The 27,842-nt window shown below is 36.0% G+C and overlaps 1 protein-coding gene across 10 annotated transcripts in view; it reads right to left on the reverse strand.

Moving 5' to 3' along the window:
- Nucleotides 1-15,055: 15,055 nt before the first annotated feature.
- CRPPA (CDP-L-ribitol pyrophosphorylase A) overlaps nucleotides 15,056-27,842 on the reverse strand; it is a 282,457-nt gene continuing 269,670 nt past the window's right edge. For 4 of the 10 annotated variants that reach the window (XR_011503278.1, XM_070509414.1, XM_070509428.1 and 1 more), the window contains one exon: nucleotides 16,083-16,861. Coding sequence is in view for 2 of the 10 variants with exons in the window: in XM_070509410.1 (XP_070365511.1) it covers nucleotides 16,757-16,861 (105 nt within the window). In the remaining 8 variants the exon portion in view is untranslated. Of the gene's footprint in view, nucleotides 16,862-27,842 lie in introns of all 10 variants that reach the window. The other 6 variants (XR_011503279.1, XM_070509410.1, XM_044766520.2 and 3 more) reach the window with 2 other exon arrangements.

Consider the following 27,842-nt stretch of genomic DNA (forward strand, 5'->3'; position numbering starts at 1 on the left):
AAAACTACATAATTAATTTCTGTTGGGTGGAAGATCGAGTGCAACTAATGATTTTTGCTAGCTCACGGTGGTAGAGGAGCCCTATGTGGAACCTAAAAGACTTCGAGAGACAGCCCACAGGCTGAAGCAAAAATATCTGTACGAAGTAGCAGAATTTAGTCATAGTAAAGGGACTCAAAAAGGGACCCCTCCTACATATGCACAAATTCATCTCCTCAATTTAAAAGGCTTCACACTGAAATTCCCACCATTATGTAATAAGCCCCTTGAGCAGGAAAATCCTCCTGCTACTGTGCCCCTTTAAGCTAGCACAGAACCTACAACTGGGTAGATGCTTACGTCACACTTACTGTTGATGAAGACAAAGCCCCAAGTTTAACACTTGGGTTCACCAATATTTATTAATTCCCATTTATACCATATGATACATTAACTTGCCTTTCAGATTTCCGCTGCTGATAGAAGTGTTCTGGAAATGTATGGAGAGCAATGAGACTTACAACAGGTCTTAGGGTGCATCACGGTGGGGAAAACCTTGGCAGACAGGGTATTATCAATGTAGGATGGAAGAGAGCTCTTTAAAGAATGAGGTAAAAACACCAAGGAAACATATTTGTCTAGGGCAACCAAGATCCACTGTTCCACAGAAAAGAAAGTTCAGCCTTTTTCAAAAGCAAAGTGCCGCCTACCCCAGAGAAGAATTACAGACCTTTTCTATAACAGTACTACTTTTATCTACCCTAGGTCTCCTGGGAAGCAAGACTTTGTAAAGTCATTACACAATCGCTGGGGTGAGGGGCAGAGGAGAGGTACCAGGATATGGACTAGATGGAAGAAGATTTCTTTGTAGATTAGATTGCTTGGGCACGCAGTGATGTTTGTACAACTAAACGACAACACAGGCACAGCAAGCAATCCAAGGCAACGTTTCTCAAAGTGTGCCCTCAGACGTCATCCACAGCATCTGCCTGCCTGCACTTTTTACAAACGCAGTTTCCTGGTACAAACCAAGCCCTACTCAATCTGAATGTCTACGGATGCTGCCTGATAAGCAACATTTTTAACAAGATGCCCAGCTGATTTTCGGTATATCTACTCAAGTGTAAGAATCTTAGTACCAGGGATTTTAAGTATATCTTCACAGGTCCTTACACAGGGTTGATAAAAGGAATTGGAGGGGGGCAAGGTAAGCTCTAAATATCAACTACATGGGGAAAATCATAAACCTTTACAAGTCCCTTAGAAATTGCCATTTGGAGACCAACATGCCCTCTCAGTTAGATTTCCCTCCTGTGTAAGAAAAGAATGTGGCTTCGTTGAATAAACACTCAGTTACATAGCTGTCCAACATTTAGAGGCCATACTGAAAAATATTTATCTTTAAATTCTAGAACTATCTTGAGCTTGGAGAAATTATACACTGAGAAGCTCCAGGTAAAACTGAGACCAGATAAGGAAACAGAAGCTTTAGATCTTTCTTTTGGCTAAACCAGAGAAAGTGCCAATAAACTGAAAAAAAAGGATTTATTGATTTATTAGTTTATTCACTCATATATTGAGCTGCCCCTATATATGTGTTATGTTTAATGACATGAATATCAAGACGAGCGAAATTGTGTCATCTTAATGAGTTTTTTGTACTTCCAGAAAATAGCATTATGAAAAATTATAAACTTAATGTGGGAAACTTTTCAATAGATATTTTATTTTCAGGTTGATACTTTAAAATGTATTAAGGATTCTAGTTAAATGAAAGAAAACCATAAGGAACAACTAGGTAAAGCTAAAGAGATGAGCTTTAATTATTCACAGGTCATAACAGAAGGAAAGTAAATATACTTTTCTATGGGAATGATGTATTTAAATATTCACTTTAAAGTGTCATGGCTTATTAGCCTATTGAGTTGACAGTATTACTCATCTAAATGTATTATAGTTGATATCCCCAAGCTTCTCCTTGTAAATCTGGCATATGATTCTGAGATCTAGTCTATTGTGAGGTCTACTTACATGAGTTTCTAGGTCTGGGGGCTTGAATGTCTTCTATGCTCCTTGAAAATGTGTAAGAGCATCATTTCCCCACATATGCCTGGCAGCCAACGTGCCCACCAATAATACCATATAGATCAGGAGAGGTTCTTACTATGCCACAATCTCATGGAAAAATTTATAAAACATTGCTCTATTAATGGGTTACAAAATGTCAGCAGCTCTCTGGTTCAAAAGCAACAGGAAAAGAAAAATCTTCCTAACAAACATTATGCATCTCAGAAGAAACAGCAATAATGTGGCCAAAGTGATCATAATTAAAAACATACTCTCCATTCTTAAGAAGGTCAACTGCAGGGGCATGAAAGGGCTACATGAATTTATGCTTTTATTTCCTAAGCTCTATTTCAATCATAAACCTAGAAGAGTATTGAGGCAGATTTTCTTTTGCTGTAAGAAGTGCATTTCCAAATTGGAGAGAATATTCTGCAATGTGTTTATATAAAAATACTTGATACATGCTTAAATCCATTTCTATGGGTAAATTCTCAATATTCTGATGTCTAAGCTTTCATATGTAACTCCTAATTTGCCACTACAGATTGACTATACTTCCTTCTTAACTGCTTCCACTTCCTTTATTCTCAAAATCCAAATGCTATGAACTTGAACGAGAGTCCTTAGGTCTATAGCACCACTGGCTGTGGCTTTTAGAAACATTAGACAAGCCGGGGCAAAATCACCTTTATTATTTTGAGAATTTGTCCATTTGTCATTTTCAAATCTAAATAGTCTATGTAGAAACTACGGGAATCTTGGGGAAAATAAAAGAAAGTTTATCTTTGATACCTTCTGCCTATCATTAGCTCTTTTTACAATACATCTCCTATCTTCCAGCTCCTGCCTCCCTGCCACACTGTAGGAGCACAGACCTTTAATCAGGACCTTCTCTCCCTGCTCCATAGGAGAAGGAAGGGATTAGAACAGTGATTCTCAAGACAAGGGAGAGAAGAATGGAGTGGCAAGAATCTTGTATTGTTTTAAAAATTGTTTAGTACTATAATTTTCTATCTTGAAAAAATATTTCTTTCATAACAAAAACTGTAGAGAGCACACTTCAACTAAAACTTCTTTGCTAGTATTAGTTTTTTATTGTTGCTGTAATAAATTACCACAAACTTGGTGGTTTAAAACAATAAGAATTTATCTTAGGGTTCTCTAGGCTAGAATTCCAACACGGCTCTCCCTGGACTAAAGTCAAGGTGTCAGCAGGGCTGCATCCAGAGGTCTTAGGGGCAAATCTGTTTCCTTGCCTTTTCCAGCTTCTAAAGGACATCCATATGCCTTGGTTTGTGACCCCTTCTTCTGTTTTCAAAGCCAGCAGTGTTGCATCTCTCTGACCATTCTTCTATAGTCATGCCTCCCTCTGACTCTCCTTCTGGCCTCTATTTCCACTTTAAAGGACCCTGGTGATTATGGAGCCCACCCACTTAAACCAGCATAATGTATTTAAGGTCAGCTGATTAACACCCTTAATTTCGTCTTCAATCCTAATTCTCCTCTGCCGCCTAAGGTAATATATTCACAGGTTATAAGGACTAGGATGTAGACATCTTTGGGGGGCCGTTATTCGGCCTACCATGGCTGGTGAGGTTAGTCATAACATGGTAATTATTAATCACAGAAGAGGTGCCCCTTTAAAGGGAGATGCAAACGCAAATCAAAAAAGTATTGGAGCATGAAATATTTAGGTTCACTAGAGGGGGACCGGGTTAGGTAGGCTGGGCAACACTGACTGTTCAGGAGGTAACGGTTTGATTGGGTGGAGAAGACAAATATGTTTATGTGGGAGCCTAGATTTTAGCCTTAAATCTTCAGCTGAGGAGTAGTGTGCCCTTGTCAAAGCCACTCTGCCTGGAGTCCAGTTCCCTCTGTGAAATAAGCGGTTAGACCTAATGATGCCTAAAACAACTAAAATGATCTCAAAGTGAAAATAAATAATATAGCCCCAGATATTTCCCAAGCCAGGAGTTTGTACTTTAAAGAAAATGAAACCTTTAAAATTGTGTCAGCCAGCAGTTAGGAAAGGTCTTCCTTTCCCTTAAATATTATACCATTTGAAGTACACCTATTCCACCACTGGGCCAATGTGCAAAATTACAGAAAAGGCAATTTTGTACCTTTTGTTTGAGTTGTTTCCTTCATCTTTTTGATGGTTATTGACCCACCTCTCTTCATTTTCTCCTTCTACTAGACTATGAATTTCTCAGACAGACATCACAAATGAATGGCAGTGGTCATAAATGATAATGCCTACAGAAACCAGGCAATAAAGAAAAGGAGGCAGAGTGTGATACATTAAGGATTAGTGGGGCCTTTGGAAAATTAGATTGTGTGTCCCATCTAAAAAGGGGTAGCTACTCCTCAGATTGAGATCATTTGCCTTACAAGAAAAAGGCCCCTCATTGCTAGATAGCTGCATTTTTATAATGAAATTTCCCAATTTTCAAACATAGGAAACTATATTTTGAACACAAATATGAAAAAACATATCTGTGAGTTAAATTCAGCTGGAGGACTTCTAGTGTGTAAGCTGACTAATTTTCTAGTCCTTATAAAGCTAAATGCTACAAAATGTCACTCAACTTAAAGTGCATACATAATACCACTCTCACACGCTTGTGAGAGAGAAAGAACATAAGTACTGAGGAAAGGCTTGGACTATCCAGCACTAAAATATAACAATATTTTCAAACACTTCTCCATTTTATTTTTATGATTTTATGTGAATCATAAAGGCTTTTAAATAAACTTCCTTTACTATCAAAGCATAAATCCTTTGAAAAAACAATTTCGATAATGAGACAGGGATTGGAGGAAAGATTTGGTCTGCGATTATCACAATAGACCATTCTGGTAATTACTGAGAGCCTGAATGTCACGAAACGTTTGTAATAATCAAATGCTGAATTCCATGTTTTAAATATCAATGTCAATAAAATTAAAAACAAGCATATTTCACAACTTTTGAGACAGAAGAAAGGCTGCAAAACACACACACACACATAGTATGTATATGTATGTATGCATAAATACAAATGTATCAGATTTTGTTCCCCAGCTGAATTGATCTCAATGCATATGCTGAAGTCCAAACAAGAGAAGGAAATTCTACCACCAGGTGGAGCTTAGCTTCCATTAAAGCAGCAGATCTATAACAAAGATTTCAAGAGCTTATTTGAATTCTTTGTATACCTTAGGAAAAGATTCAAGCAAAAGGCAAACTTCCTAGGAGACTGAGTGTTTTAAAAGCCTGTTACGAACGCCAGTTATCAAGGACGTTAAGCATTCTTCATGAGAGCACTCAATTGATCGGGTGCTCAGCGGCCACTCGTAAATGATTTGACAACTGACTTCCTTTCTGTTCTTTTCCCTTTCCTTGTGTAAGAACATTGTTAAATTCCTATACATTTAAGCACTTGTCTTTAAATAAAAATCACAGACACCACTAAACCAGGGCTTAAGAAGTAAAGTTACCGAACGAAATTGCTTACATTATGTAAAGACTGAATTATTTATGTTACACATCAGAACATGTATTCTCCATTAGATCAAGTTAAATTCAGTGCATCAAGCAGCTAATGCAGTGCCTGAAAGAGTCAGCTGGTAATAAAAGTTACTTCTGCCATATTTGCAAAGCAGACAACCATCTCGTGACTAATCCCTACCAAGTCATATTCTACGTGCCTATGAAATGCTTATTTTGTGCTCAAAACTCTTCTAGGCCTTGCAGAGAAGCCAACTGTAAACTGAAATATAGTGTTTGTCCTTAAATTGAGGAGAAAAGATGCTAAACAAATTAGTCTACCCGACTTGGCATGTAAACTAAGTGTTGAGTTGTGAGCTTACACCTTGTAAGTACTATAAGAATGAAGAGAGATCAAGGAAGGTATGCTAGACAAGCAAAAAGAGGAATGAATATTGTAGGAACGATGGGGATGGCATCAACAGAGGACACGTGACATGCTCCCAGTAAGAGCAAGAACACGAGTCCAAGTGCAGAGCAGGTGTGCAGTCAAGAAGCAATATGTCTGATTCCACTGCAGGTGCTTTTTGGCCTAAAGAGTAGAACTAGACTGCAAACAGTGAAGTGGACTAACATGATGGGCCGTAATAAAAGACAAATGGTGGATTGATTTGCTAGAGAAGTAGGTGGAGAGTTATTGCAGATTGTGGGTCAGGAATGCAGAAAGAGAAAGACAATATTTACATGGCTTATGAATGGAAAGAAAATTTGGGAGGTTCCTTTAGTATTAAGCCTACCTGCTTAACTTCTTTTATACCTATTACCAACATTCAATATTCTAGATTCAAAGAAAATAGACATGTGTAAAACAGACCCTCTAAAGTTATCTAGTAGTAAAGTACTTAAGTTCTACAATAGAGGGAAAGTAGTACATAAGTACAGATGTAGAAGAAATAAATGTGTGTAAAAAGAAACGATGATAGGGCACATCAGGCAGCAACAGTATGTTCAAGGGCACAAGGCAAAAGAACACAGTGTGATCAGGAAATGGTCTGCCTGCATGTGTGGCACACAAGGCATCAGCGGCATATAGCAATGAAGGCATAAACTGAAGTGATGGCAGAAGAAAGCAAGAAAGCCTAGATTTAATGGATAGTTTAAGGAAAGATAGGCAGTTGCATAGAGAACAAGGTTAAACCAAAGCGTCCAAAACTCCAAGAGAGGAAGAGCAGCAAACACTGGTAACATTGAAGAGACATGGATTTGGGGAACAAGTCAAACTTGGGGAGAAATTATAACCTCAGCTTTTTATTGTTTAACTAAATGGTAAGATATCCCAGTGTCAAAATGTTGTTCAGTAGGCAATCGGAGATATGATTGAAGTTTGTGTGATATTAATTGGGGGAGGGGTTTGGGAGAGACCAGAAAACTGCACTGAAATGAGAGGCATTCATCGTCTGCATCCCTCATTTAACACTTAACAGATGGAAGCCAGGATTGCTTGCGCATTTCGTTTGTGTTTTGCTTTACGCTTTTTCCTCCCCCTTATATTTAAAGCTGGTAGCCTGGCTTTATGTGTCCTTGCTGCAGGGATTTGGGAAGGGAGGAAAGCAGAAAGAGCCTAAAATTCCAGGTGCTTCTGGTTCTGGTATAAAAGCCAAACTCCATTAGATTTGCTAATAATCCCTGGGTAAGGGAAGAGAGGAAGGGCCTTTGAGGCAAGAGAGGGAGAGAGAGAGAGAGACCTGGAGGTCAAGAAGACGACAATGGGACCCCAGGAGTAGAGGGAGCTGGGTCATATTGCTGGCCCTGTAAGGACAGTGGGGCCTGATGGCCGAGGACTAGAGGGACAGTTCTGATGCTCTGATGCTTCTTGAGACCCGTGATGAGAGAGGAGCCTGAAGAACGAGGTTGACTTTTATTCCATCCCCACAGGATTGGAGCATGAAATCAGGAATAAGTTAATTTTTTAAAAAATAGATATTTTTGGACCCATGAATTTATGAATTCAGATTCTGACACATTACATATGTGTCAATGGATTCTTAGATATCACTCGATCTATACACTCTGTCTCCCTTGCTAAGCAAGGTTGTAAATTTTTCAACAGTTTATATCCCAGAGACAAAGGCTCACTTAAAGCCTTGTTGATAGTGCTACTAGACTGAAATCAAAATTTTTGTCTGAAAGGGGCCTTAGCAGGTTACTGTTATACATAAAATGAAAGCTGGAGTTAACCAGATAGGTAAAACTTAATGCTCAGCTTCAAGATTACATCTTAAAAGTGGGCAGAGATGTATAAAGAGAACATTTCAATATAACACGTAATCAGTAAGTGATGGCATCCACTGATGCTATGTGAATCCTGGAGAAAAACGATGTGCTGCCCTGTAGGAAAGTTTAGAGAAAAAACTGAGTAGAAGCTGAAGTGAAACCTTGAAGACTAAGCCATAATGAGACAGAGGATCTTCTACCTCAAATGTCCAATGGCTCTCTCCTCTGAATTCCTAACACTACCTGATGATATCACTAATTTCACTTTTCCATTGCCATAATTTTCACTTGTTTTTCTTACCTTTCCAGAAAAAGTATCCAGGAGAATGGAAATCTGCCTTTTATCTCTGTAGAATTTCCATGGGACCTACAGGTTTTGAACATAAGAAAAGCTCAACAGTTAGGGACCAGGATTTGGTCTGCTATGTAGTTTTATCTGAATGACCAGGAGACACACATCTGTTGTTAATGACTAACTCTGCCAGTCAGCCTGAAGCCCTTAGAAGAACGAGAATCAAAACAAAAATGGGAGCACAAGTGAATAGGTAAACTCTAAACATTTTTATCATCATATCCAGTATTGGTCATTTCTTACTGTTATTTAGGATAACTTGTGGATCCTATTGATAACAAGTAGTGTGGGAGGAATTCAAAAAAATATAGGACTTGGGTACTGGCAGTGCCACTTACAAGCTGTGTGATCCTAGGATCCTCACTCGGCCTCCACAAGCCTCGGCTCGTCTGTAAAATATGGATGACTGAGCTCTCAAGAAAGTTACATCAGATACGTGAAAATTATTTGGCAAAGAGTAAAACACAACTTAATGGTAATTATTATAACTAGTTTGTCTCCAAGATACTCTTTTACCATAATAAAGATCACAGAGAATTCATAAAGAAAAAAATTCTTTTATATACTTCACCCATACTTGTGTTACTTTGTAAAATTGCCTTCTTTAATTTATTCAAGTCTCATAAAATATTTCTCCCAGTTAGATATAAGATATTTTTGAAAAAACAAATAATTTTCTTTAGAGTGTTACAAGCTGACCATGGCTAAGACGAAAAAGTCCAGACTTTGGAAATGTATCCATATGCACACTATTTTGTGTTTAACTTATTGGACACATAAGCATCTCTCTTAAAGAGAATGGATGATAGTGCTGTTACCCATTCTGGGGAGTGGCTAATGCTCATCTAAGAAGTAAGCCAAGTCCTCGGGATGAGGATATAGTAGAGGGTCGGCTGCTTGCTCTCTGGTCCAGGAGTAGATGGGCCCACACATTCAGGAATTTAAAGTGTTTCCGATAGTGAGCCAAGTGGAGATGGGCCTGATGTGAGTGGCAAACCTACCTTTGCTTCTCTCTGGTGGCAGCAAATCTCTCTGTAGCAACAGAAAGATGATTGCAGTTTCAGCGACAATCCAGCTTTTACCTTCTTGAATTGCATGCATCTGAGACCAAGCTCTCTGAATGAGCTAGAGGAGCACCCAAGACTGATACTCTAGATGCAAGGACAGCCCCTCCTCTGGGGCTGCAGTGGCACACATAGGGACAGTTAAGACCATCAGTGGCAGTGCCCAGTAGAGTGGCTTTCTCATGAGGTAACAGCATGAAGACAAGATGAAAAATGAAGGGTAAAAGAACCTGAGGTACTTATTCTAGAGCATGCATGGAAATTGCTGGGGAGTATACGGTGAGTCAGGTTAGTTTCTGGCAAAAACCATGTGGTTCATGTTTTAATAATTTGGGTTTAAAAAAAAACAAGAGGGTAAAATCATTTTACACCACAGGCTAGTGAGACCACCAATATTAAAGTTATGCAGTCACTTAAAAATTGTGTTGAATCTGCATTGCCAATGAGTATTACGTATAATTATGTATAAATACGTTCTTGTTATGTACAAGCATGTACAATAATTTTCTCTATTCTTGATTATTTTAAGATAAACTTTGCTAAATCAGTGAAACCTAATCTCTACAAGTTTTTCTTGTGTGCATACAAAGCACAAGCTCAGAATGCAATTGTTTTAGAACAAATCTTTCAAGAAAATGTTGACATGAAAAAAATATTTTTTTCTTTCTTTACATTCTCTCTCTCTACACACACACAGAGAAAATCAAGAGGAGATTAGTGGAGATATCATAATGGTAAAATTAAACTTTGGGTTGTCTTTCTTAAGAGGAAGCTTTACATTTAAGTTTTAACTCTGGGACAAAGGAAATGAAAAGATCACAATTTTCAATTCGTATGCTGAGACAGACAGTTAGAAGAAGAGAAGAGTGGTATCAAAAAAAGCTCTAGAGGAAATATCCCCAAACTACCAAACTGTCCTTTACTATATTCACAGATTTACGCAGATGTGTAAAGAGACTCACTAACTCTTTATTAACGATAAAGATAAATAATTTACATATTACATTTAGTGTGCTCAAAATATAAAACAGTGGCTTCAGAGCTGAAGGGTTGTTTGATATTAAGCAATAATTAAAAGTTAGTAAAATATAAACAAAATTCCATTCAGGCAACATATATAGGTTTCGGAAGGAGTAGTGTTATGCATTACTCCATGATTAACCCAAATCTTTTAATATCCATTAAAATTTACAAAACAGAGCCAAGCATATTTGGTCTATAATTGCTTCTCCCTGCTATCTTATTACAGCATATTGCACTTATCTTAAATTCCTGATTTATGGTAGAACTTAAGGATATTCCCACCGGGATCCTCAAAACTCTTAATTTGTTTACATATTTTGGCTTTCTTCCAGGTTTATGCGAACAGTAACTGATCCAAGAAACAAACAGGCGGAAATGTCTTTGAATAGCATTCTTTTACTATCAGGTCATACATATCTCCATTCAGTAAAACAGGCAACTGAATTCCTGAACTGGGCAGTTCAATAAGACATTTTTAAAACTCAGGTGGGATTAAAGAGAATGATTTTCTATTCAAACAAGAAAAGAAAAAGGAACTATGAACTTAACAGGGTCTTAAAAACACACACAGGATGGAAAAGAAATTTCTCCAAACTATTTAAAAAAATTAGTAACATAGATTTTATCGTCTATTTCCTCCACCTCAAAGGGATGTTTTGTTATCCACTTAGACTGAAGAGCTTGCTTTCAACCAAATTAAGGGCTCAGATGTAAAGAATAAGAAAGAAAAAAGAAAAGAAAAGAAAAACTTGACATACCAACAAACCAACCAATTTCAATAGCCCATTTTATAATGAGATAGAACAAAGAACAAAATGGATAGATCCAAAATGGCAAAACTCCAGAAACCTCACTCAGTTAATCTATTAGATGCTTTGCCAAACCTTATCCAAATAACCCAATTATTACAGTCTACAGACTAGTGGAAATTCTTACAAAATTGGCCTCCCTGTGGAATGTCAAATCACGTCTCCACTCGGGTCAAAAAGATCACTAGGATTGCCTTGTTCAAGCTTTTGCCTCTGGGCTTAACTGCAATTTTGAAAAATGGAAAATGAGGGAATGCATCCAGGTAAAATTCTGGATGTAGATTTAAATCAGGTTTTTTTAAACCTTAGGTAAAGAACAGTCCCTGCTATTTGTAATCCAATTCCCTAAGAAACTGTTCAAAGTAGAGTCAAAAATTCTGGATTTCCAAATTCAGTTTGGCTTCCAGTGTGCTAGGTGGTCATAAACCCTTAATCTCTGCATCTACCTTTTTGCAATGATCATATCACAAGGTTAACACAGACCTACGACACAGAGATCCTGCAAGGATTAATTAAGGTTCAACACAGAAAAAAATTGCATTTGACAAGGCAGGCTTCACCCATGCTGCTAAATAGACCCAGATGTTTTAACAACTCTTCAGATTATTTGGTAGCATCCTCACTAAGTAGAGAATAAATTTTCATAACACATTTCAAATGTGAAGGCATTTTTTAAAAATCAAAGATTCCAATATTTCAGAAGAGGAAAATAAAAACAGTCTGGCTCCATTCAGGTTGAGCTCATCATACTGGGCACCATTCACCCCAAAATTTTCCCATTGAATAAACATTGTGAACATAGGTGTTTAGGAGAGTCTCATAGCAAGGAAAGACTTCATACTTCCTCATGCCTGGGCATTTTTCTAGACTTTCCCTTCTCTTGTAAAGATGGTGAATGGATTTTGACTTCTCTTTTCATGTCTTGTTGTGTTGCAGAGGCAAAAATGGCTATAGGCAACTCTGGTTCATCAAGATAGTATTTGCTTCTACTTTTCCATCTTAAACTTTAGTTATCCAATTATGTCTGATCATTCCTTGCTGGAGGAAATCCCAATAACTTTAGAGTTCAGTGATGGCACTGATAATACTTGTGAGCATCAGCCTGTGTAGTTTTACTGGCACATGCAGATCCAAGAATGTTCCAAAACATGTTTGTGTGTCGAGGATAGTGATGGGCAAAGGAAAGAAGGAGTAGAGAAAGACTGAAAGGTACTGGGCTTTACCCATTTTCTTTCTCTTGTTATTAAAGAAAACAAATTTGAGATCCCCATCTTTGACAGACATTCTTTAAGGGATCTTAAAATAGTATATTTTGTAATATTGTATAGCATCATGCTTAGAAATATAAGTTCTAAAGTTAGACAACCAAATTTGAATCTCATTTCTCTCACTTGCTGCTTGGGTGATTCTGAATAAGTTATTCAAAATGTACATGCCTTGGTTTCCTCCTCTTTTAAAGGGAGATTGATATATCACCTAGCACATATAGTTATTATGAAGAATAAAAACATCATGTAAAGCACCAAGAAGAGTTTCTGGAACATAGTAATCATTTAATAAATGTTAGCTATTTTTAGTATATATTACTTTAAATGCTCATATTTTAACTCAATATCATTTCAGGCCCAAGAAAGTTTAACCTCTTTTCTAAAACATTCAGGTCTATTCTTCTCTGTTAGTAATGATTGAATAGGGCCAAGGAGGCATCGTCAGAACCATTTAGTACTTTGGGATCATTGCTCTGACTAACATTTCTCCTCACAAGCATTCTGCTTTAACAAAATGTGTGTCTCCAGATACATCCTGGACTTGTGAGGGCAAGTGTACTTTACACTGCCATAGATCTCTTCTTGGTTACCAGTTGATGTGCAATGAAAAGATTCAAAACTCAATACTAATTAAAAAGAATGAGCATCGATTTAGCTCACCTGTTTGCTGGAGATCAATGAACTAGGCTAGGTGGCCCTGCTGATCTCAGCTGGGCTTGTTCACCCATTTGTGGATTAGCTGGAGGTGAGCTGATTTGGGCTCTTGTTTTCCTTCTGGAGGCAGCAGAACAGGCTGGGCATGTTCATCTCATGGTGGTGGCAGAAATGGAAGAGAGCAAGCAGTAATATGCAGGGTCACTGAAGTCTAGTCTCAGTGGTGCACTGCCACTTCTGACCCACTCTATTGGTTAAAGCAGGTCACATGATGAATCCCAAAGTCAAGAGGTGAACATATATTCCTCCCAAGGAAGAGAAGTGGAGGGAAAGAATATTTCTGAACAATAATTCAACCCACCACACCCGTGAAGACACTGTTAAGCGATCACAATGTTCTTTTCCATTGTGCCTGAGTATAGCCTTTATGTACTTAGCAGCCACAATAATTGCTAGGAAACCTGCTAAATATGAGGGAAAGAAGAAAAAATGTACTTGAGACTTCTAGTTTTGCAAATTTTTAATATATTTTACAGAATAATATATCTGGATCTCAAGTGCTATCTTTCTATAATGTAAAACATCATTGTTATATTTTGAGAATATTATAGTTATTAATTTAGACTGAGTTAGTTTGAAAAAAAATGTCCATCTATACTAAATATGAATGAAAACTGCCATTAGATTTTAAAATAGCAATTTAGTTATCAATTACTTATATTTTCTTTTGTAAAGGGAATATATTTTGAGTCTTTAATAACAGTTTCTTTTCATTTATAAAATATCCCCCAAAATATATTTATACATTTTCACAATTTGGAAACTAAAAATGTACAAGAACATGGATGAAGGTCACAATGCCAAACACCACTTACACAGCCACTTCCAGTCCACTTACTTTAAACCATATTAATAATTAAACAATAGGTATTTTTCATTTATTCTGCTTATTCTTGAATTAAACTTTTAAAATAACTTCAATCTTTCTTTTTCCAAATGGCTTTCTTAACATTTTAATTTAAATATTATGATTTATGCTTCCTTGACATAGTTTCAACATTAAAAGGAAGTTAAATTCACAGATTTAATATAAGAAATTGTTCTATGGCAACTTTATTTTTATAAAATGAATATTGCATTTTTATATATGAAGTAATATTTGATAGTTATAATAAACTGGCATGGGAAGAGTTTTCCTGTTAAACCAATGCAAAATGCTTACAGTGACCACAGTAAGAACAGCTCTGGGTGGAATATAGAGGTCTGACTCTTATCTCTAGATGAATGTGTTTACAAATCATCTCTTAAATTGAGCACTTTTATGAAAAAAAAATACTACCTCTTACCGATATGTCACTAATCAAATCATTGGTCACACTGTGTTAAATTCCTAAAAAGGCTAACTTTAAATTACATTTAATTAAATAGCACACATTTAGAAAGAAAAGTCTTTCCACAAAATTTTCCACAGGTACAAAGCAATTTCAGCAACTCTGAGGCAAAACCGCTATTATTTTTTAAGAGATTTTGGAAAATAAAGTGAAAATAGACAGTTCCCATGATGGTAATTCAGTTTACAGAAGTGGTGATGAAAATGTAACTATAAACTTGCCTCTGAATCTCTTCTTAACAAATAGCAAAAACAATTTATCTTTCTCTCTTGGCCAATAGTTCTCTCCATTCCCCTCACCCCTAGCTACAATTTCTGTATGTTGGAAAGATGATGGGAAAGCTAAAAATTTCAAGGACTTCCTGGTCAGTTGACTGAGCTGTGCCTCGTTGTCCGTTCCCCCAGTGTCATTTGGAGCCTCTGGCTCATTTCCCACAGCCTCTCTGCTGGATGTCCTTTGCCAGCAAGCATTGTTATACAGGAAGATGAGCTTAAAACTTATTATCAGTTGTCCTGAGTTTAAGCCCTGCCTTTTTTTACTAGGCAGCCACATGGCTTTCGGTGGCAAGGTAGTTAAGGTCCCTGAGCCTCAATTCCCATCTAAATAGTGAAGGATGTGGGGAAATTTCTTTAAATTATTTTCAATGCTGTGAATCACTTTGTAGACCATAAAGAAAAAAATCAAATGCTATTATGATGATGATCATTTCACAATTTAATATTTTATTAACTAAACCTTATTACACTAAATGCTTCTAATTGCCTAGGGTAAAGTCATACTAATTGCTCCAAGATAAATTCTTGTCTTGTATAACATTCCCTTATCAAGTTGAAATCTACGGTAACTCAGCCAGCACTCAATAGATAGTGATTTTGCTGTGTCATAGATATGCCCAGTTTCCTACCGTGTACTTAAAGGCACTTATCTTCTCTTTAAAACCTTGATAACATTTCCCCTTTTACCTTTATGAGCACTTCAAATTCTTAAAACGTTTTCACCTGAAGAGTTCAACGGGGCACTATGTGGATCTTTCACAACACAGCCAACTTGCCTTAACAATGACATAAACGTTCTAACCAAAATCTACACATTGTCCATATATTTTCATCCTCAAGATTTTGAATTAAACGATTTATTTTATATTCTTAACATCCCTAGAGAGAGAAAAAAAGTAGCAAGCCCAGGAATTTAGATCCAAGCCTACAATCAAACAACATTTCATTCAAGAGAATGAACTGCAATAATTACTCCATGTCCATGATATTCTACTCACTATTACCTAAATGTAAAATATAAACTCTTCTACTAATATAAATACTTGAGAAATATAGGGAAAGTCATCTAGCACATTAAGAAGAAATTGCACAAGGTAGATATTTCATAGTCTACCTTTATCTGAAAATATTTCATGCAACTTTTATAGTTTCCACATGCAGCCTAAGCCCTGGAATAATCTGATCAAATGTGTTTTTATAAGGTCAATGTATATATAGAATAAAAGGCATCTCTAATGACTGGATGTACATACTTGTAAAATGTAATATAATGGAAAATCATCAATATTTAAGATGCATACACCAGTGGAAATTTGAAAGAATAAGAACTTGATTTAAAAACACAGCAGTATCTGTATCAAAAGAATAATTTACTTAATTCTTGAAAGTGCAATGACCCCTGCCTTGTAGAATAAGACGCGAGATTGACCAAAATAAATTCACTTCTATGAAGCTTTCCAGTCTTTTAAATTTATTCAGGAAAATCAGAGACCTTTTAAAATAAGTCAAAATTTTATATTTCATCAACCAAGGAAAACATACAATTTTAAAACAGTAAAAAGAAGGAGGAAATGACATCTCCTTTAGGGATCTAGAGCAATGTGAGGCCAACGGTGATGACATTTGCAGCAGGGTGCCCTGTTATCTCCTCTTTTTTTTTTTAAGGTGTGAAAAATTAGAACATATGTGAAAATATCACATCAAGAGAGGACAATTTTAGAATTAAGATTCTGAATTTTCTCTATTCGTATCATTATAGTGTGATTTATTTACTAATTAATGAAGAGAGAATCGTTGAAGTTTTCTAAATTCTCATTCTTTGGAGGATTAGCTCACCCATTATCATTTCTATTTGATCTTTCATGCCTTTGTGAAAAGATATGTGAAGGCTACTGTTTTCCACTTATCTATTCTGATTCAGGCAATTTATATCTGACATGCACAAAAGTAAATTTTTATTTCACAGATATAAACATTGATCCACTTTTATAACCCAAGCATCATATCCTATAAATTATAACACATAAAAAACAACTTAAACAGTCAAGCACATACAATAGGGAGGGAAGCACAAAAGAGATACATAGGTAAATGTTTCTAAAAACCCAGGAGGTAATTTTCTCCATGTTCTTCATGCTACCAGTAGCTGACCAACAAGTCCAAAACTTCTTTCTTTGATTAAGGTGGCAATAATAGTGGCACCTTGCCTTAAACTTTCCTGTAGCTTCTGCTCATCCTGAAAAGGAAAGATAAAGCAACAATTATTTTAGAAAGATGTCACACATTAAATTTAATAAGAAGTTACTTTTATTTTTTAAAAATTTCTTTATTTTTAACTTTTTCCCCCCAGTTTTATAGAGATATAATTGACATATAACATTGTGTAAGTTTAAGGTGTACAATGCAATGATATGATATACATGTATACTGTGAAATGATTACTACAATAAGGTAAGTTATCACATCCATCACCTCATATAATTACAATTGTGGGAATGGGGGTTAGTGAGAACATTTAAGATCTCCTCATTTAGCAACTTTCAAGTATGCAATACAATAATGTTAACTATAATCATGATGCTGTACATTAAATTCCCAGAACTTATTCAACATACAACTGGAAGTTGGTACCTTTTGACCACCATCTCCCCATTTCCTCCACCCCTCAGACCCCAGCAACCACCATCCTACTCTGTTTCTATGAGCTCAAGGAGCCACTTTTCAAGGCCCGCTGCTCTCTGGCCTCAGCATTCTATAGAACTCAGACCATAGCCACTGGCATGGACTTGGTCCCCCAAATAAAGAATGAATGCTTTTGCAAGCACTTTTCATTATAGACAAAAAATATTTGCTGAAGATACCAAGAAAAACACTGACAATTTCAAATGTTAACAACATAAAATAAAAGATCATTCTCCCCTAATCCACTACCTGACCAACTTTGGCTCTTCACTAAAGTGTGAATATTTCATTGATGATGCAAGTCTTTTCGTCATCTTGTTTCTGAATGTTCTCCAACAACAGACTTTGTTATAAACTGTGAGTACTGGTGTGGGAAAGAAAAAAACTGCTTGCTGTTTGTGAAGTGAGGATCAGGCGAAGTGGTGAAATGAGTTATCTCACAAGTTGCTAAAATGTAGTTTTGCGTTTGAAATCATATTGCCTATGAAAATATGTTTATTCTAATTATTTGGGCTTCTTGAAGGCATGAGGGGATGGTACTGGGAAGAGAAAAAGAAAGTGGAAATAGAGCTAATATCTTTAAGGTCTCTGTCTTATGAATTGTGCTGTGTTCAAAAACAGGGATCTGATAAGCAGTCTCTAAAGTCTGGCATCATCCTTACTGTCTTATCCCAACATTCAATATATCACTAGGACTTATTGCTTCTACATCCTTAAGATTTCCTGAATCCATATGCTCCACTCAAACTGCCATTGCCAGCATAACACCCCTGTCCTGAATTACTTGAACAATACATAAACAGTCTCTCTGAAGTCTTGTCCTGTTCTACCCTATTTCCCACACAGCAGTTAAAATATTTATTTTAAAATATAGACCTGATCATTTCACTATCCTGCCTAAAATCCTTTCAAGACTACCTTTAACCTTCAGGATCAAGTCTGAACCCTTTACCTGGTAATGAAAAGAGTCTTTTATCCTTCCAGCCTCTTCTTGCCATTCCCTTAAAATCACTCAATTCTCTAAGCCACATGAAACTATTTAAGATTGCACAAACAAGCCATTTTTCTAAGCTTTCATCCCCTTGCGCCAGCTAATCCCTTTGCCAGAAAAGCTTTCCCACTCCCTTCCTAGCTTAGCTGATCCTAGTTACTCTTTGTGGTTCAACCCAGACATCGGCGACTCTTGAAATCTACTCTTGAATCCTATCCTCCAGCCCAGTTTGGGTGAGGTGAATCTGTTTCCACAGCTGTGAATTCCTCTAGCACACTGAATTCTAATAGTCTTTTCAGTTGACCGTCTATTCCACCAGATGATGTTTCTTGATGTACAGAATTTTTCATTTTATCTTTGAATATGGAACACTTATTTCAATGCCTAACACATGGTAGCACTCCATAAATTACAACACATTCAAAGCAAAGGAGACTCTGACTATGGTAGAGATATCATCACCTTTTCAGTTTAACTCATCTGTTAAAATGACCACTATTTGGTTACTTTGTTTACTTCTATTTGCATATTTAGACAGACTCCTGGCAATAGTCCCAAGAAGAAAATAATCAAGGCATTCCACTACCACCACACTTCCACTAGCTCAGGCCTTGGGTTTCTCTATGAGGATGGTGGTGAGAGACCGTCTGGGCTTAAGCTCCTTTTTTCCATCAGTTTCCCTGATTGTGTTCTAAGGGCTGGAGCTGAGGAAGATGCACAAGGATCTGAATGGTGGCCACCTGAATGGTGGCTACTTTGCTCACTGCAAGTGGGTTTTGATGATACTTCAATACTGGGTTTCAGATGCTGTACTGGTTTCCATAATATCGTAAGACTTAAATCACATATACAAATTATTCTAAAGAGAAATATGTTTGGGCTTAAATGTGATTCACTTATAAGGGAGTAGACATCATCCATGACACATCATTCATAAACAAAGAAATAGATCTTCTAAAGCTGAACACAATACAAACCAACAATAGATATTTGTCCCTCTTAACGATTAATTAATTACAATGTCGCAGGGTTTATAATACAAATCTACTCCCCAGTTTCATTTATGAAATTGAGACATACAACAGATGATGATAATTAAGGTTTCCCCCTCAAAAATAAACAGAAAAAGGCTCTTTGTAGAGCCTCTTTGAAACAAGTTAACACTTATAATGAAAGCAGCACAGTAACAAAGGAAGAAATGAAAGGGAAAATATCTGTTTAAGATCCTAATGCTAGAAAAATAACATTTCTATATCTTAGAATAAATCATCTATGCTCATTTTGATAGCTCCATAACTTACACATCTTTAGATAATCAGGAATTTAAGTAAGAATGTTCTTTTAAGGATTAATTTACTTCTGCAATTTTTTATAGGCATCATTTGGAAAGATTAGAATTCAGTAAGAAGAACTTGTATTATTCCACTGAATATTTGTTTTCCCTTTCTGCCTGAGCTCAATCAATTGATTTATCCCTGAAAAATATGGAAATCTCAAAAATGATTAAACAAGACAGTGAGACATACATATACTCAGAAAACTTCTAGTATATACAAAGATCACATATTCAAACAATTTATTGATTCTAAACATCTCAAAATTCCTTAACTCTACAAAACTATTGATAATATGGGTAAAAAAAAGCAAACTCGAATAGATCTTTAAAAAGTATTTCTTGCTGCTAGTGGACATGCAAAATAGTGTTTTTAATCCTTGAGGAGGATGGGGAGGGAAGGGGCATTACAGGTGGTCATTTTATTATCATTCACACATATTTACATATATGTACATACATACATTCCTTTGTGTGTCCCAAATATTGTATAATAAAAATGTTTAATGTTAAAACTAAGTAAGCAAGGTCAACATGAACACTGAAAAATCATGTTGACAGTAAGCGCTCTTGACATGATGTGATGAAAATGGCATTTACTGTGGGCCGGCCCCATGGTGTAATGGTTAACTTAAGCAGACTCTGCTTCTGCAGTTCAGGTTTGCAGGTTCAGATCCTGGGTGTGGATTTACACCACTCATCAGCCATGCTGTGGCAGTGACCCATGTACAAAATAGAGGAAGACTGGCACAGATGTTAGCTCAGGGCCAATCTTACTCAAGCAAAAAAAGAGGAAGACTGGCAACAGATGTTAACTCAGGGCCAATCTTCCTCAAGTAAAAAAAGGAGAAAGAAAATGGCATTTACTGCTGTAGTCTACCTCTAGAAAACCCATTACCCTAGTCTCTAATCATGAGAAAAACATGAGACGAATTCCAATAGATGGAATCCTACAATACATCTGACCAGAACTCCTCAAAACTGTCAAGTTCATCAGAAACAAGGGAAGTGGGAGAAACTGTCACAACCAAGAGGAGCCTAAGGAGACATGACAACTAAAAGTAATACAGTGTCCTGGAACAAAAAATACATTAGGTAAAACTAAGGAAATCTGAATAAACAATGGACTTCAGTTGTTAATAATAGGGGAATCTGGATGCAGGGTATATAGGAACTCTGTACTATCTTCTCAATTTTTCTGTAAATCTAAAAATTAAAGTGTATTATTTTTTCAAGAAAGTAAGCATGTATTTAACTTAAACATATTTGTCTTGATTTTAAAAATGTTTCTGTGCCATAATTACAAAGCCTGAGTTACAAAGGTAATTTATTTGTGTGCACTAGCCCATTTGCATATTTCTTGATAACATACAATATTCCTTTATTAAATTATGCATTTCATAAGGGCACAGGCTCTAGAGTCAGGTTGCTGGCATTCATATACTGGCTTTGATAATTTTCAAGTAATCTTTGAGCAAATTATTGAAGTTTTATAGTTCTTAGTTTTTTCATCTAAAACTGGGGCAATAATATTATCTGCCTTATAATTTTTTTGTAGGGACTGAATCAGATAAGACACGTAAATCACTGCTACCTAGTAAATATTCAATAATAATAGCTGTTAGATGGGCCAGCCCGGTGATGCAGCAGTTAAGTTCGCACATTCCGCTTCTTGGTGGCCCGGGTTCACTGGTTCGGATCCCGGGTGCGGATGTGGCACCGCTTGGCAAAAAGCCACGCTGTGGTAGGCATCCCACGTATAAAGTAGAGGAAGATGGGCATGGATGTTAGCTCAGGGCCATTCTTCCTCAGCAAAAAGAGGAGGATTGGCAGTAGTTAGCTCAGAGCTAATCTTCCTCAAAAAAAAAAAAGAGCTGTTAGAATTATTATTTTTACAGAGTGTACTGACTTTAGCCATGACAGAGTAGCTGATATCACCAGCTCACAATACATAACATTAAATCTGGACAACTGTATGTAAAAATATTGTTTGCAGGCCTCAGATGGTAACCAAAGCACGTCTACAATCCTTGAAAGTAGAGCCCATTAACTAACATTCACTTCAGCTGTCTTATTGAGAGAATTTTTTTCAAACTATAAAGAAGAGAAATAGAGCTCAAGTAGAGAATGACAGTCTCTCTGGGTAGAAAAGATACAGTTTACAATTTAGAGTTGTCAAGGCAGCTTGGATTTGTGCAAGCATGGTACCTGAGAGAGGGAAGTTGCAAAGAAATACTAAAAATCTGCTAAAAATTCCCCTTCATTCCTTGGCCAAGTCCTAAAGTGCTTGCACAGGAGGAGATGCAATAGGTTCCTGGCAGAGAATAACTGCAGGGAAGCTGGAGAGCTGAGCAGAGATTTCCGAGCCTGCACTGTGCTGACAAGAAGGAGTTTAGATGGGAGTCCAGGTAGAAAGAGGATAAATTACTGACCACCCATGGCTTCCAGTTGAGATCTCTGAAAGGCTGCACCTACAGCCTGGGAATAAAGGCAAAACTGAATTGGACCTGCCCTAACAAAGTTTCAACAACCTCCAGATCAAGTTGATCACCCAGTAATACAAATGCTTGCCAGAACAAATTTCAATATTCTTTGGAGGAAACTAAAATAAGCTACAGCTTTTATCACATTTTGCAACTAAGTATGGCATATAATAAACTATTACTAGATGAGTAAAGAAGCAGAAAGCAAAGCAGCAGAAAAAATAACTCATAAAGGAGCAAAAAAGATAATCAATTTAAGCAGATCCAGAAATGATCCATATATTGAATTAGCATGCAAAGATTTCAAAATAACTATGATTAATATATTTAAAAAACAGAGGAAGAGATGGAAACATTGATGAAGAAAATGAAAATTTTCAACATAGAATTGGGATCTATGAAAAGGATATTTTATAATTATAAAATATAATACTTGAAATTAAGAATTAGACTGCTGTGATACAAGATAAGCAGAGCAGAAGATATTAGTGATCCTGAGGACAAGTAAAAAAAAAATATCCAAACTGAAGCACAGAGAGAAAAATTGAATTATTACTATAATACTATATGATATAATACTTTATGATCATATTAGTATTCCATTTCCCTATTCTGTCCTTATCTACAGCTATACCCCACCACCACCACCAAGAATCCTGTTTGCAACATTTAGAAAATGGCATATGGGTTATCTCAGCAGCCATGTCATCTGGGAATATTTACTCTATGAAACAAATAAACATAAAAAAATTTCAACCTCAAACCTAGGAAAGTAAGGCAATATAATAACATACATAACTATGCAAAAGACTAGTCTGTAGGTAATATTGCTATAGCTGGGCATTAAAGGATGAGGAAATTCGGAGCATGATAAGATCACATAATGCTGGAATGATTCCTGAAGGAGGTGTAACCAAGAGATGAGAAAAGGAGGAGGTAAAAATTTCAGAGTCAAGAATGGACAAGAAATACTTTAGGAACAAGAAATCATGACTAATTTTTATTGTGACATACCAATGTGATAAGCTAGACCTTAATAAAGGTATTGCAAAAAAAGTGGGTACTCAAATTCTCACAATAAAAAATAAAGAAAATATCACTGAAATTGTACTTATCAGCAGTTTATTCACTATCTGTAACTCTAGCAATTTACAGGCTTCAAATTTACCTTGATTTCTACTCACCAGCCATAAAGAACATAAACTATAAACATGGGACTCAATGTTTACACACCCACACACAAAATCAAAATTATACATTTGTTGGTTACTGAAAAAGAAGGGGAAATTTAATGACATAAGAAGTATTAAAGTCTGCATTTTCTCTGTCTAAATTATTGTTATAATTACTTGTTTTATCACCCTGTTAACTTCATAAAAATGTCAATTGTGAGAAAAATCGTAAAAATCACAACTCTATCCAGTCATAAAACAATAAAAACATAACTTTTGGCTGAAAAATACAGCATTCACTCTCCTTCCTGATTATAACTATATTATAAAATAGAAACCAGTCAAAAAGAAAAAAAGAATATAGTAGTCAGATTTCTTAAAATCCTGGGAGGGAAAATACCAAAATGTTAACAATTGTTATTTTGGGATGATGGATTTATGGCTATTTTTATTTCTTCTCTGTATTTTGCTATATTTTCAAAATTTCCATAATGAATACAATTTAATCCACTAACAAAAAGTAAGTTATTTAAAAATTTAGGGGCTGGCCCCATGGCACAGTGGTTAAGTTTGGCACACTCCACTAAGGCAGCCCAGGTTTCCAGGTTCAGATCCCAGGCACAGACCTATACCACTCATCGAGCCATGCTGTGGTGGTGACCCACATGCAAAGTGGAGTAAGGTTGGAACAGATGTTGGCTCAGGGCTAATCTTCCGCAAGCAAAAGAAGAGGAAGATTGGCAAAAGATGTCAGCTCAGAATGAATCTTCCCTACCAAAACAAAAAAAAATTTAGTTTCAAGACCTTAAATTCAGGGAACTAAATTTGACTTATCACATAAATTCAATACAGAACACATTGTCCAAATTTCCAGGGAACATTTATCTCCATAAAAATCTTCAAAATCTGCACAAAGAAAACGTTTTTTGTTTGACTATTTTATTCTTCAATAAAAGGTCCAAGAAAGAATCATATTAATAATTCACAAGGTCTTAGCTTTCTGCTGACTTAGAAGTAGAAAAATATCATGAAGTCAAGCTAAAAGTAACAGCAAAAAATTTTTACTAACCTAATTTTATTTAGTATGTTAACAAGTACTCTTGAAGAGTTTCCTAACAGTCGGATTTTTAAATATTAGAAAGAAAATTAGACAAAATATCAATATAAAATAGCTATCTTTAACTTCTGATATCCTCAAACTGAATTATTTAGGATTAGAATTCACCATAGGTTTTATCTACAAACTTATCATATTTAGCTATTTCTCTATCCCTTGTAATTTAAAGATTAGGATGGACTATCCTAGGTTTAGATGCAAAAAGAACAAAAGTTCTAATTACCATTATCTTTTAAACACATAATTCTAAATTCACTCCATAGTAACTAAGTCTTGTCAGTGGAATCCTAGACTTCAGTCTTTTTGTACACGTGGGGTTTTGTTGGTGATAGCTCAGTTTCCTTACAATGGTTATATACATCTATCATCTCCAGCAGAACAATGAAGTCTCGATGCAGAAACTCTCACGGGACATCTCAGCCTTTGGCAAAATTTGGGAAAGCAGGAAATTTCTTTATTTTCACAGAAGATTGGGAGTGACAGCAGCATCTCTATAATTCACAGCAGCTCTTCTGTTCCCTCCTCCCCACCATTTACTTCACAATTTGGATAAGTAAAGCCTGCAATTCCAGAATTAAATTACTGAGAAGTTACACCTTGCAAGTGTGTACAAGTGGTCAATTTTCTGTAATGCCCATGTCTTCAAAATCCCATACTTACTAACTGTCCCTTTCAATTTTCTCAAAGGATAACTTTTGGTAAAACTATTCCCAGTGTACATAAACTTGAAGAACTTTTTAAAGGTATACTTTAAAACATTAAATCCTATCATTGTACTATATAGCTCTCAGTACTTGAATTAAAGAGGCATAAGCAAATTTATGGTAGGTATGCTTTTAGAATCAAATTTATGTGGATTTTGTAGAAAACTGTCTCAAAGAATAGCAGGAAAAGTTATTGTTATGACGTTATTGTTGTCCAAATTTTTATGGACAACTTGAAAGGAAATCTTTGAGATAGTCATCCTCCAGACACATCATTCCTAAAGAACACAATGTAGTCTGCTAAAAGGAAAACCATAAAGTTAAAATATATGCATATATATATTCAGGCTTTAGATGTCTTAGGAGATTGCACAGTCCTTGTTGAAGGGTAAACATCACCTTGTCTCAGCAAATTCCATACCTAAAGCCTAATTCAGTTTCCATGAGTTACAAAACTGTTCTGAAATTCAGGTTGCTAATATTTTGATATTAATATCCCTCTGCCATCCATCCTTGTTTTGGTGAACTCATACAAAAATTATCCAAATGCCACAAATTTTCAAACACTCTAAATAAAAGTGTATTATCTATATCTACAGATACATATCTATCTATCCATCTATACCATATACAATATACAAAAATCCTAAGTTGTAGACTTTAGAAGCCTTTTAACGATTTTATTACATTTATAAAATACTTAATATCATATCAAAATAATTTGAGGCTAAATTTCCTTTCTGTGTACATTTTGCTGATATGGAAGAAAAAAATCTAATAGTAACATGCTGTCCCCTAGTGGAGATGAAAATAAACGTTTGGGGTTTGTAAATTTCCAAAACTGCAGAGAAAGCAGTGACCTACTGATACAGTTTGAGAAAAACAAAACAGTCCTGTCCAAATGAAAAGCATTTGCCTCTAGCTCGTTTGAGTGAAACAACTCTCTCCTGAAAACCTCGATAATGAAATACTAGTGAAAATGCAATTGGGTGTACTTATTAACACAGTCATCACAAAGCACTTTTCATCTCCTTTATTCTCCATACCTAGCACAAGGCCCTTCGCATAATGTAGGCACTCAGTAAGTATTTGTGGAATGAGGATTAAGAAAAAAGAATTGGTCAACAAAACCCCAGGGGGCAACACTGCTACTTTGCTGAACAGGAACGGATAAGAAAGATAGAAAAGACTCAAACTATGCAGTGTTCAGAGCCAGAGTACAGTGGGGTAAAACATGGGCAGCCAAAAGCACCAGATGTCCAGCCTGAGGAACAAGCACTTCATTATTGCGTCAATTATTTCTAGATCTGGAACTTGTCACACTGTCATACTTTATTTTCTTACAACATCATTCTTAATATCAATCCCCTAACTTAATAAAGTTGAAAAAGCAGTCTGATACACAATGTCCTTTTTAATTAGCAACTATGTTTTGATTCTATACAACTCATGCAACAGTTACCAAGCCCTGCTAGTTTTCTATGACATCCCTCACCAGTCATACCCAACCACTCTAAGTCTACATCCACACCATCCTGTACCTGGATTCCTCTAGTATGTTCTAACTGGCCACTTCTCTTTGCCCTTGCTACTGCTCTACCCCTACTAGAACAACCATTTTCACGCTATCAAACCCACATTACTTTCAGCACAAACTTCATCTTAGCATTCAAGACCACCCACAATCAAACTAATCAACCCTCCTAACCACAGTTCTCACTCCTTTACTACATGGAAATGACTGTTGTGGCCATACTGGTATAATCACTGTTATTCCTTCTCCAGTAAAATGGTTTCCCAATAATTGTCTAATTCAAATTAATATTCAGAGACCTGGTTGTGATGACTGCTTTTTATATAATCATCTACTTTACTGAACATCAGTAATTTACATTATCATAGTTTGCCTCATAATCCCTTACTAATATTTGTATTAGGTTTATAGATGTATAGGTCTTATTTTCTTAGCTAAACTGTAGATAGTTAAAAACAACTGTCCTGAATTGAATTCTAACCTCAAATAAAGTACTATACCCATAGTAGTTACTCAATAAATTAATTTGCTAATTCATCCTATAAAAATCTGGCTTTATATATTGACTATTAAGATATCTTTGAAACCTCAAAGTTTTCAGATAAAGGATACATCATTATGGAAATAATTTCCCCAAAATAAAGATAAGATAAAACTTGTATCTGTACTTGGAAACTTAAAAGATGTCAAAAGCTAGAAATTGTGCTACATGATCTCCCCTCCCATAAAAGAATGCCTGGTCTGGGAAGTAAGTGTAAAGGATATTGATAAATTTACTCTAATATACCCAAGTCAAGGGGATAAAGCCAGATGATGAGGCAAGCATTCTCTTAGATGGGGTGGCAGCATAAACAGAAAAACTACATGCTACATGTTGGTGGGCAATGGGTTCTGCTCGCAGAATGCATGAGAAATGATAGAAGGGATTGTAAGATTAATCAAAAGAGTTTCTTCTTGAGAGGATGAACCAAGTTTCATCAGAAAAACTATTAATAATTTCTCTTGGAGCAGAAAACTGATTAAATTTTTCCAAAAATCTTAATCTCAAAATTCCATAGAAAAGTGTGTACCATTGAGTTAAGAAGGAGGCTTTGAATTATAATCTACAAAAAAAAGAAAAGACTTCTATCCGTACCAGACTGATGCCAATTTTTATCATTCTCAACTAGCAAAAAACTAGCCTGGCAAAGCTCCCTCCAAG

The sequence above is a fragment of the Equus asinus genome, chromosome 1 (assembly GCF_041296235.1).
Source record: "Equus asinus isolate D_3611 breed Donkey chromosome 1, EquAss-T2T_v2, whole genome shotgun sequence".
NCBI classification, from domain to species: Eukaryota; Metazoa; Chordata; class Mammalia; order Perissodactyla; family Equidae; genus Equus; species Equus asinus.